Source organism: Eschscholzia californica, unplaced genomic scaffold (genome assembly GCF_041429995.1).
Source record: "Eschscholzia californica isolate CP2 unplaced genomic scaffold, dmEscCali1.0.p SCAF_2, whole genome shotgun sequence".
NCBI classification, from domain to species: domain Eukaryota; kingdom Viridiplantae; phylum Streptophyta; class Magnoliopsida; order Ranunculales; family Papaveraceae; genus Eschscholzia; species Eschscholzia californica.
The window spans coordinates 46902173-46913736 of NW_028238309.1; the positions used below are offsets into that span (position 1 = coordinate 46902173).

Below are 11564 nucleotides of genomic sequence, written 5' to 3' on the forward strand. Positions count from 1 at the left end.
CTTGGAAATGGAAAAAGCATAAAGTTTTGGCGTGATGTGTGGTGCCACCAGATTTCTCTTAAAGAGAGATTCCCAGCGATTTACTTTGTGTCGAATGATAAGGATATGTCAGTAGCTCACGATGAGGTGCTTCAGTGTTGGAAGGTGCAGACGCGAAGAAATCTGAATGACTGGGAGGTCGATGTTTATGTTAACTTGATGGCATGCTTGGATGATTTTAGGCCTATTGGAGGGTCAGAAGATACGAAAGTTTGGAGAATTACAGATAAGGATAGCTTAACAGTTAAGCATTGACATTCCAGGTTGGGGAGTCAGCTCCAAATGCACATGGGAGAGGTGGACAATAAAGCTATTTGGTCGACTAGTATACCTCCGCGTGTGAGCTTTGTGATGTGGGATGCGGTTCTTGGGAAGCTTCCTACCATGGATAATCTCAGAAGAATAGGGATGTTTCTAACTAATTGGTGCGCGAGATGCAAAATGGATGAAGAGTCAGTTAGCCACTTATTCGTTCACTGTAGAGAGGCTTCGAAGCTGTGGTATTTCTTCATTGGCTCGGTGGGGGATCATTGGTGCTGCCCCAGCCCGTTGACTCGGGTTTTGGAAGGATGGAATAGAGCTAACGTCTCTAGAGGCAAGAGGGATATATGGAGCCTAATCCCTCACGCCATTTGCTGGTCTATTTGGAAGGCCAGAAATGAGGGCATTTTCAAAGACTCCCTTTAAGAGTCTTAGGGTGGAAGCGGAAGACGTTCTTGGTACCTCTTTCATTGGTCTAGAAATACAGGGAAGTATAGGAACTTGTCATATTGTGATTTCCTATCCAATTGGGAGGATATCATAAAGTAACATTGTCCTACATCGGTGTCCTAGTTTTGTTTTTGCTCCCTTTTCGCTTTGTAATTCTTTTCCCCATATATTAATTCAAACGTTTCAAAAAGAAATTTGGAGATATTTGTCGAGTGGGTTTTCACTTAGGAAATGGGTGTAACAAACCAAAATCCTACCAAATATGCTCCCTTTATAACGATGTAATAAACACGATAACTGCCGAATTACTACGGGCCTAAAGACCAACGAAACTAATGACCTAAAGCGGCGACGAAATTAATGGCCTAAAACCAAAGATATTACTTTATTTATACCGAAGTGTTTTAGTTATAAACAAGGTTTGAAAGGTGTTTCGAAGTGATCCGGACAAAGTGCCTAGAACGTGAAACTTTTGTTTCTCATCGTCCACCTCCGCTTAAGAGAGAGCCTTCCTAGAATCTGATACCATCCGATGTAACACCTGTCTCAATACCAATCATATTGTCTGAGTACCATCACCCATATCCACTAGCCTAGTTCTAGGCCGTACAAGGTTTTCCCTTGTATGGGTCTGCCCTAGACCATGCCAGACTTCCTCAACTGGCCAATCTAGACACCAAATCCACCCAAAATGCCTAGATGATAAGTTAGACAGGGTGTTATGTTATAACCCAATTCCCGAAGGTCTTTGTGTAACACATGAAACTTCTGTCTCTCATCACCTCATCCTAGTTTTGTATTCAAGAAGCCTCTAGTCGAGCTGAAGGGGAGTCGACACAGTGAACTGTGCTAGTCGACCATGATACGATCTTGCAAAAAACATTATGATTCAAATGCTCTTTCCTTACAATTCAATCCTACTAAGCCCAGTCTCTTTTTTAACTCCTCTTTCAGTCATCCTCTTCCTCACTTCGGCAACCTCTTCCCACCGTCCTTCTTCCGAATAGACCTTCGATAACAAAACATAAGCTGCATCATTTTCAGGAACAAGTCGAACCAACTCCTTCGAAGCCCATTCTCCCAACTCTCTGTTTCCATGAATTCTGCAACCATTTAAGAAGGATCTCCAAACAGCAGCCCAAGGAACAAATGGCATTGTTTCTATCACATTTTTCGCTTTCTCAAGAAACCCGTTTCGAGAAAATAAATCAACTAAGCAACCATAGTTTTCTGCAGAAGGAACCATCCTGTATACTATGCTTATCGAATCGAAGAATCTGCAACCTTCTTCAACTAGCCCCATATGACTACACATTGAAATAACTGAAACAAAAGTAGAATGATTTGGTGCTAGATTAGCTGATTTCATTTTATTGAAGATTTCATTAGCTTCCGTTACCAACCCATGATGTGCATAAGCCATGATCATTGTATTAAGAAGTACTGCATCGTCATATCTTGACGATCGATCAAAAGCCATTCTTGAGTACCTGATGTCTCCACATTTGGCATAGGCATCTATAACTGAACTCGAAACAAAGGCGTGATTCTCAAATCCTATTTTGACTAGAAGACAATGGATGGATTTAGTTCGTTTATAAGCTGCAATATTTGCACACCCATTCAAAATGCTTCCTAAAATAAACTCGTCTGGTTTCTTACCGTCTTCTATTAGGTAGTTCAGAAGCTCTAGAGCTTCATAGACGCGACTTCCGCGAACAAATGCCGAAATAATAGCTCCCCAACATGTCAGATCTAATCTTTCAATTTCTCTGAAAAGCAGAAAACAATCATCGACCAGTCCAAATCTTCCATAAGTGTTAATTAGTGAACTACAAACAAATCCCTGAAAACCAAAACCAGATTTAATTATAGCTCCATGTATTTGTTTACTCATTTGTAGATTCTCAGTTCCGGAACAAGCCCCCAAGATGCTGGAGAAGGTAAACTCGTCTGGTTTAACTCCCGATTCCCATAAGTTAGCGAAAATCTCTAAAGATTCCTCAATACAACCATTCAAACTATAACCAGAGATCATCTCGTTCCATGAAGTTATAGCTTTGTTAGATAAACTGATAAACACTGAATTTGCAAGATCAAGTCTGCAACATTTAGAGAACATATTGATGAGTGAGTTTGCTAAAGTGGGTTCATTAATAAATCCAAGATGATAAGCAAGAGAATAAAACTGAAATCCGAGTGAAACATCAACTAATACCCCACAAAGTATAAATAAGATTGAAAATGTGATATGGTTTGGGTTTGTTCCAGTTTCTAGCATTTCACTGAACAACGTTACTGCTTTTCCGCTCTTTTCATCTTGAGCAAATTCGCTAATCATAGTATTCCAAGATATAACATCTTTGTCTTGAATATTATTGAAACTTTTCAGTGCATAATCTTTTTTACCAATCTTAAAGTACATATCAACAAGAGTATTCATACCTGAAGAACTGCATTTCACTTGACTTCGAGTTATCATCCCATGAATCTGTCTCCCTAAGTTCAAATCACATAAAATTGAGCAACCCTTTATAGCACTCATGAAGGTGAATTGATCCATAATCACTCCTTCCTTCTTCATTAAAGATAAAAGTTGCAGAGCTTGAAAGCTATAACCATTAATGGCATATCCTTCAATCATGGCATTCCAACAACCAACATCTCGATCGTTTAGGCACTGAAAAATCCGTTCAGCCGCTTCGATAAATCCACATTTCGCGTACATATACAAAATTGAACTAACTACAAAATGATTATTCACAAGTCCAATTTTCAAGGACAAACAATGAACATAAGAACCAAATCTAATATCATCCAAACTAGTACACCCCTTCAAGACACTACCAAAAGAAAATTCATTTGGTCTAAAACCAGATATAATCATGTTTACATAACTATTTAAACCCATTTCATATTCTCCATTTTGAATACAACCAGAGATAATTGAAGTCCAAGTGACAAGATTTCTTTCAGTCATTTCATCAAACACTTTTAACCCAGAACCCAAATCACAACATTTTGAGTACATAACAATCAAATTATTCTGAGAAAATATGTCATTGGTGAACCCCAGTTTGATAATTTGAGCATGAGTTTGATTACCAAGAACAAGTGATTTTAAGTTCGAAGAATGTGTGAGAAAAGATGCAATTGCAGTTGGGTCTTTAATTTGTGAAAAGTTGTTAGATATTGAAGTACGGAGATGGTTTTTGGTGCAGACCCATCTAGTGTTTGAAGATTTTCCTGAGAAAAGTTTGAGATTTAGAGTAAGGGGAAGCTGGGATCTTTTCATTTCATGGCAAGAAGCAAGATGTCATTTGGTCCGATTCTTTGCTCCTTGAGCCAAGAAAATTGTTTGCCACGGATGGTGGGAAGGATGGCCAATGGATTTTCTTGTGGGAATAATTTGTAAATGGGAAGAACTGTGAAATTAGTTAGTTTGTAATAGATTGATTGATTGATTGATGTTTTTCTACTATTGGGGACGCTTCTCTATGTTATTCCATGATTTTATGATGCATGTGGCACCAGGTTGTGTTATTTTCCTCATTCTCTGTATTTGACTTGTCTAAATTTGAATCGTCAGAATCAAATAGACTCAAAGTCAACACAAATCCATCATCTAGACGAGTCGGATATCACAAGTCAAAGAATATACAATTTGAAATTTGTTAATTCCCACCTCAAGTCAGATTTAAGTCTGACATAAAAAGAAAAAAGACGAGCGCCATTGCTGGCTCGGTGATGAATCAAGCTATTTATTATACGTGATTTTCGTAAAAGTAATAGTTTCTAAGCAAAACCACTTGCGACAGTGTCACCCAAAGTGCATACGTAAACACTGTTAGAAGATGCCCTTGAGTAGATAACAAAAGGGTTGCTTATGCAAAAAAAAGCTTAACAGAAGTTGCCCAAAAGAGGAACCAAAAGTGTCCGACACGCATTCAGAAATGCAGACAAGGGCATGAAATTTCAATTTGGAAAGCCATGGCTTCAACTTTTAAATTTCTATAACATCCTATGTGGATCATAATCTCATCTGTCAAGGGAACATCACAAAATCTCAATCTCAAAACTCAAACATATTTCCCAAAATTGCAACTGCGTATCAGCGATGAAGAAATCCATGAAACTTGTTTTCCATGGTAATGTACAGATTTTGGGTAGCAAATTATGCTGGGTATGTGACACTCACATATCCTTGGGGTTGGAGAAAGGAAATCCTCTCGCTCTAACTAAATTTACTACCTGCAATCTGCACCCACAGCTTCATAGATTGACTTGAAACCATCTCTTTGTAGGCATTCAGCCAATTCAGCCTGATAGACACAGAAGATTCTCTTTAGAGTCCTACAAATATGTTACGTTAATGATGTAGGATAAGAAAGAAAGAAAAAAAGACAACTAATGAAGAAAATAACAGTATTATGAAGTAGATAGACACTAGCATCACACACTAATACAAGCTAGGAATCTCTCCTAGAGCCCTTAGGCATCACACCTTTCGGATATTTGCATCACAAATACATATAGTTCGAATAGCTGCTGGAAACTCTCTGTCTCTCCTCAAACAGCAGAACACAACCCTTACATATAGGCTAAAACTGACCCTTAATATCCCACACTTCTAGACTTTTAAACTTCTAAACTCCTAGGCCACTAAAAGACATTACAAAAGACATTAAAGAGACACTAGATGCCATTAAAGACGTTAAAGACACTTGACCAAGGTTACCAGATACTCTCCTCCACCCTACGTACCGCGTACCCGATTCACCGTACCCGAATTTCGTACCCTTTTTGGGTGGGTTCGCGATCCAGTACCCCACAATTAGTATATCGGAATTTTTAGTTTTAATTAACCTAAAATCTTTGTAGAAAACTATAATTCAACTAATTGGGCAGCTAAACCACAAGAACTTTTCTAATTGGCTTGTTAGATTGTAAGTTTGAAGGAGAAATGATGTCTAATAGTAGCTGTATCTATTATAAATGCATCATGGAGAGTATTTATTGTCTATGAAAAATAGTCCAAAACGTACTGAACTCGAAAATTGCGTACCGGAGAAGTATACCCCTAGCGTACCCGATACTCACATGGTAGCGTACCGGTACCCGTACCACGTACCGGAGCGATCCGCGTACCAGGTAACCTTGCACTTGACCATCCTAATTAATACTTAGAAACTAGTAGAATTTCCACAAATACAAGTGGATCAGACCCACATTATTCAAGGTTCTAAGTGGGCCATTCATGTAAGACACGCCAAATTAGAATCCCATATGCCTTAAACAGTTGCTGCCGTTCATCTCTATCACATAAAAAGATCAAAAGCATAACACAACTTGAAAGAACAAAAGCAGGTTGACATTCCTGTTTCACTCAACGTGTTTCTGCAGTTAGACTTATACTTGGACTGAGAGATAAAACATGGTGAAACGTAAAAGTTGAAAAATTAGAGATAAAACATGGTGAGACGTAAAAGTTGAACGTCATAGTAAGTAGTATCAGTAATAACCTTAATCTGAGGAATGAGAGCAGGTCCTTCGTATGCAAAAGCTGTGTAAAGTTGAACAAGAGTTGCTCCAGCACGTATCTTCTTGTATGCATCCTCACCGCTGGATCACAATATATAAAAAAAAGTTCAAGTTAGTTATTTAGAAAATTAGGTGGTGTATTCAAAATATATTGTTTTCTTTTTTACTCCTAAAACTTACTTGCTAATTCCTCCACAGCCAATAAGAGGGATTTTTCCCTGGAAAAGACGACTACTTTTAGTTTTTGAGAGAAAAGAATGTACTGACAAGAAACTGTAATTTATGATAGATTTTCTTTTTGTTGAAAAGAAACTTTTGATACTGAAACAAGATGCAATATAGTGGAGAACTTTAATCTACAAGGATCTAATACGCTTGATAAACTATAAGCAAAGCAATTACAGGCATATTGGGTCCATGAATCCAGACAAGTTCGTATTCAGGTTTATTATGCTTTTCTTACGCCGTCCCTTTTTATGCTAGAGTCCTGGTTTCGCTTGTTTTTTTAATTTTAAGTTTGTACTAATAACCATTTTGATGGATCTAATGAATTGTCGGAAACTCGGAATGATCATTGGTTTGACTTATAAGTGCAAAATATAGCCAACTATTCAACTTACCCTGGTCAGAAGATACATGTCCTTGAGAACATTGGTGGACATGCTAAATAGAGGCTTCCCGCTTAAACCACCAGTTTCTTGAGCAACTGGGTTATGACTAACAGGATCCGGCCTTGAAATTGTTGTATTTGATATGATCTGTGAAGACACGCCGAAGTGAACATTTAGTTACTTTTAATGTGTTAATATCTAGGACATGAAGCATGACAAATGAGAGGACAGTATACTGCCATCTCTGAGATAAAGTAAGTGATTCCCTACAAGAAGGTTTTGAACTAATAAATTTTCTTCAAGACTACCAAGAAGGCCAGAAACATATACAATTATGTCTAAGGAACAAGAGAATCGTTGTTTCAATCCCGCCCAAACTATTAAGGAATAGGAATTAAATAAAAAAATAGAATGAGCTTACCAATCCATCCAAGCGGAGAGCAAGAGCAACCTAAAAACAAAAGAAAGTGACATCGTATAAAGCATCGAGTGATTTTTAAATGGTTGAATGAGAAAAGAAAATGTTGCATCTAAGAGAACGGAATGTACATACAGCTGCAATATCTTCAAGGTCATGTTTGGACAAGTCTGGAGCAATTTTGACGAGCAGTGGGGGAGGGCCTTCCTCACCCCATTGCATTTCATCACGAGCCGCTTGTACCTAATGGAAAATGAAACAGTATTAAAGAGCCAAAAAGATACATGCTGGAGTTTGACAACTTGACAATTAGATAGGAGAATATTTGACAATTAGATAGGAGAATTGATAAAGTAATATTTGGAACTCTTGGAGGTGGTTCAAGGGGTAAGGTTGGGGGTTCTGGCTGACAAGAGGGTGTGGAGGGCGGAGAAGAATAAGTTATCAGTCAAGGAATGCTACTTGTTACTTGAGCCTCAGGAGCAATCGTTAAGCAGTTTTTTGACTAGAGCTATCAACAGGAAGAGCATCCCTCCTAGAGTGAGTTTCTTGCTATGGGCCACTTTCATAGTAAGAATCCCTACGGTGGATCTTTTGAAGAACAGGGGCATCCAGTTAGTAAACAGGTGCGTGATGTGTAAGTCAGCCGAGGAATCCATAAATCACCTGTTCATCCATTGCGGCATTGCTGATAATATATGGTCTTATTTCATTGAATCCTTGAAGATTCAATGGTGCAGACCAAATTCTATCAACGACATGTTCGAACAATGGGAGGGGATCGTCAAGCCGAAGGCAAAGAAGGTTGTCTGGGAAGTAATCCCGGCCGCAATCATCTGGAATATATGGAAGAACCGAAATGACAAAATCCTTAAGGACTCAAATGATCACTCGAATCTTGACGTAGATGATGTAAAAGGAAGAATCTATAACTGGATTAGATGCGTCGAGAAGTATTGACTTCTTATGTAGACGTAGTTAGGAATTGGGAGACTTGGATACTGTGAGATAGCAGGATCTTAGCTCCCCTCTTGTACAGTTTTTCTATTGGCTATTTATTCAATATAATTTTCAAAAAAATTGATAAAGTAATATTTGGAGCTCTAACCTTCTTAACAAGATCCTTTAGTTGATTTCTGCCCTGCAATTTTCGCAATCCAGGAGTATTTGGTGATGAAATATTAATAACCTGCACATGTATACCCGTACAAATTTATTATCACGAACTATTTCAGTTAAATATCATTGCAGTTTGAAGGGTACTATAACTCATACAGACATGCAGTACATGAACAGTAGCTGAGAAGATATACTCCAAGGACACCTTACTATAAAAAGCACAGATTGGCCCATGCCTTCCAATGTTCAGACTTACATTTATTGTCCACATGGACTAAAACTTAGACTTACATTTATTGTCCATATGGACTAAAACTTAGGATACACACACACACACATATATATGTGAATATATATATATATATATTTCAAGAGTGTTAATACATAACAGATACGAGAGGGTGTACGGTGTACCAAGTAATCAGCATACTGAGATAAGGTGTGGACTCCTTGAACATAGTCAGCAGTAGCATCTTCACTTGTTTTATTCTTGCCAAGATTGACTCCAAGAATGCCCGGACCAGCTTTTCCTCCCTGCTTGCCTTCGTCACTAGGCGAAGGTGAAGTACTTGAAGTTTCAGCCAGCTTCCTCTTACCATGTTGAGCGCCCAACCGCTTAGCAACAGCCACAATGCCTTCACTATTAAATCCACACCTATTTATGATAGCTCTGCCAACAACACACCATTTCAAATTTTCAGTTTATAGTGCCGGAGAACAATTTGATGATTTTGTAGTTTTTAAGTTCACTTTTGTTTTCTTTTCCTATATCTTTTATTGATGACTTTCTTGCTTATAAAGCAGAAGGAAAAAAGAAGATTAAGCTTTATTAACTCCAGATAATAAGTTACTATACATATTCATACCCTTCCTCTCGCAATCTGAATATACGGGGCCGTGGATTACCCTCTTGTGGAACAGGAGTAACAGAGCCAACCTCTACGAATCCAAAGCCCATCCCTAATAAACCCTCAACAGCTTCAGCATTTTTATCAAAACCGGCAGATAAACCTACCGGGTTTGAAAACTTCCTACCCCATACTTCCAACTCCAATATTGATGCATCTGGCCTTTTTTCTCTTGGGACTAAACCACGTGCTGCTGCTGATACAGCTAGTCTGTGAGCATCCTCAGCGTCCAAATAGGCAAAGAATGGATTCACAAGCTTCGTTGCTGAAAACAGCCACCCACTGCACCAAATTACACGCAAAACATGTCTCTGAAAATCAAACAGCACAGTTACGGAAAACCAAGAAATACGTTGCAATAGTGATTGATTCTTTATCAAATATGCATTACTAGTGTCTTATCCAGAAGAGTTAATAAGCATTTGTACTCTAGACTTACATACCAAGGCGGAACGACTAATTTTGTATCGAGGATTTGAGGTTCAATTAGTTCCGAAGGTAGAGACATATTTGTGCAGGCCTCTAGATATAAAGAGATGGGGGGTTTTACTTATCATACTTTTGTGTTCAACTGAAATGCCTTCTCTGTGGGAGGACAGCTTTTCATATTCTAGAGGTGCTCATCCATACTCTTGGTCTTTTTTTGTTTAATTCTTTACCTTTGACGCGCTCTCAATAATATCTTGCCTTTTAAGGAAAAAAAGTGAAGGTATTGTTACCAGCCTACCACGACCACAAATACATCGGAATATTGAAAAATTCGAAAGATTACCAAAATGTTGCTTCATCCACAGTACTCACGTAAGCTCCCCCACCAATAACTAAGCCTAGTGTAACTCCAGTCAATAATCTTCCCTGTAGTTCAAGGACAACATAAAATGAAGAGAAAACAGCTAATCACAACTCGAAAGAGTTATATAACGGTCTTATGAGCGATAAAACAAGCATATGGAAGATATGAATGATATTTCATTCACATTAATTGATTATAGATGTTAATCTGTTATGAGTGTCCAAACATTACGGCCGATTTCCTTCTAATCTGTTTCAACCAACCAAACAATCAAATAAAAGCTTAGTATTACGAATTACCACAATAAATAAAAAACTATCAAAATTCAATTTGTAATAATAAACTTGAGAAGTAGACACATAACAGGTGAAACTAATTGATCAAACTCCTAAATCCTAATCCTGAATAGCTAAACAATGAAACCTGAAAAAAATAACTCAAAGAAGACATAAAAGAATCAAAATGAGAACTATCTAGTGTTGTTATTAACAAACTAAAAAAAAATTTAATCAGGTAAACTATAAAAGGAACAACTTTTATCAAGATAAAATGTATTAAGATAAAAGCCCCAATCTATCTAAACAGATAATACCTAAAAACTTGTAAAGATCCACCATTTTCCACTAAGAAATGAAGAGAATCAAAATAAAGGGTCTTACTTTCTTTGATAACTGAGGAATTTTGGGACCATTTCCAGAAACAGAACTTGAATGTCTTAAACCTCCAACCTTTTTTGCATTCCTGTATAAAAGCTCTTTAATAAAATTTCTAGAAGCCCTTGCCGCCATGAGACCTAAATCACTTTCTCTCTCTAAACTGGCAAACCTAATTGAAATTAAAGTTTCCAAGTATACTACTTCTTTCTTGCCGTCTAATGAAATGTGATTCGAGAAAAGATAAAGAAGAGAGGTGATTGAAGATAATGATCCGATTCAAAGCAGAAAGACTGTGGGGTTTTGAGAGTGAGTGGAGAGAGTTCACTGCGTAACAATGAGAGCGCCAAAAGGGGGGAGAGATAGAGAGAGAAACCCTTAATTATTCCCGGGTGATAATTAAAAGTTGGATTAATTATAGAAATTTTTGGTGAAAGACCCAAAAAAGAAAGAATTAATTCCTATTTGGCCCCCTACTTTGTGACCAGATTCTTTTATGGCCCCTATTTTCTGTAAATTCAAATTTGACCCCCTATTTTCATGTAAATACCATAACTACCCCTCCCATTAATATATTTTTAAAATAAATTTAATTAGTAAATATCTCTCTCCACCTTACATCCCTCTCCGCCACACATGTCACTCCACCTCACCTCTCTCTCCACCTCAATTCCCTCTCCACCACACATATTTCTCCACAACACCTCTCTCTCTCCATCTCACCTCAATTCCCTCTCCACATCACCTCTCTCTCTCCATCTCACCTCTCTC

General features: G+C 37.9%; 2 protein-coding genes across 4 annotated transcripts; both read right to left on the reverse strand.

Annotated features, from left to right (window-relative positions):
• Positions 1 to 1111: 1111 nt before the first annotated feature.
• Positions 1112 to 4291, reverse strand: LOC147558440 (putative pentatricopeptide repeat-containing protein At3g25970). The gene has a single exon (XM_086660106.1). The coding sequence runs from the start codon at positions 4043 to 4045 to the stop codon at positions 1655 to 1657; it is 2391 nt and encodes a 796-aa protein (XP_086516232.1). The 5' UTR covers positions 4046 to 4291; the 3' UTR covers positions 1112 to 1654.
• Positions 4292 to 4704: 413 nt separating this feature from the next.
• LOC147558441 (dihydroorotate dehydrogenase (quinone), mitochondrial-like) lies at positions 4705 to 11212 on the reverse strand. Of its 3 annotated transcripts, XM_086660108.1 has the most exons (12): positions 10800 to 11212; positions 10120 to 10202; positions 9475 to 9629; positions 9306 to 9399; positions 8854 to 9109; positions 8429 to 8509; positions 7456 to 7563; positions 7324 to 7353; positions 6912 to 7049; positions 6472 to 6509; positions 6273 to 6372; positions 4705 to 5072 (listed from the first exon to the last, which is right to left on the reverse strand). In XM_086660108.1, the coding sequence occupies exons 1-12, from the start codon at positions 10926 to 10928 to the stop codon at positions 4998 to 5000; spliced, it is 1287 nt and encodes a 428-aa protein (XP_086516234.1). In that variant the 5' UTR covers positions 10929 to 11212; the 3' UTR covers positions 4705 to 4997. The 3 variants fall into 3 exon arrangements, 2 of the variants coding, with proteins under 2 accessions (XP_086516234.1, XP_086516233.1); XR_015234379.1 differs by having other exon boundaries at positions 4705 to 5473; positions 5914 to 6372; positions 9306 to 9629; XM_086660107.1 differs by having other exon boundaries at positions 9306 to 9629.
• Positions 11213 to 11564: the final 352 nt, after the last annotated feature.

What these genes read in the sequence shown, in the direction of transcription:
- LOC147558440 (XM_086660106.1), bottom strand. Translation starts at nt 4,045, where the DNA reads ATGAAAAGATCCCAGCTTCCCCTTACTCTAAATCTCAAACTTTTCTCA.
- LOC147558441 (XM_086660107.1), bottom strand. Translation starts at nt 10,928, where the DNA reads ATGGCGGCAAGGGCTTCTAGAAATTTTATTAAAGAGCTTTTATACAGG. An exon ending in TTCCTCAGTTATCAAAGAAA is followed by an intron (nt 10,203 to 10,799) that starts GTAAGACCCTTT and finishes CTTGAACTACAG; the next exon opens with GGAAGATTATTGACTGGAGT. An exon ending in CTCTCATTCCTCAGATTAAG is followed by an intron (nt 5,073 to 6,272) that starts GTTATTACTGAT and finishes TGTGTCTATCAG; the next exon opens with GCTGAATTGGCTGAATGCCT.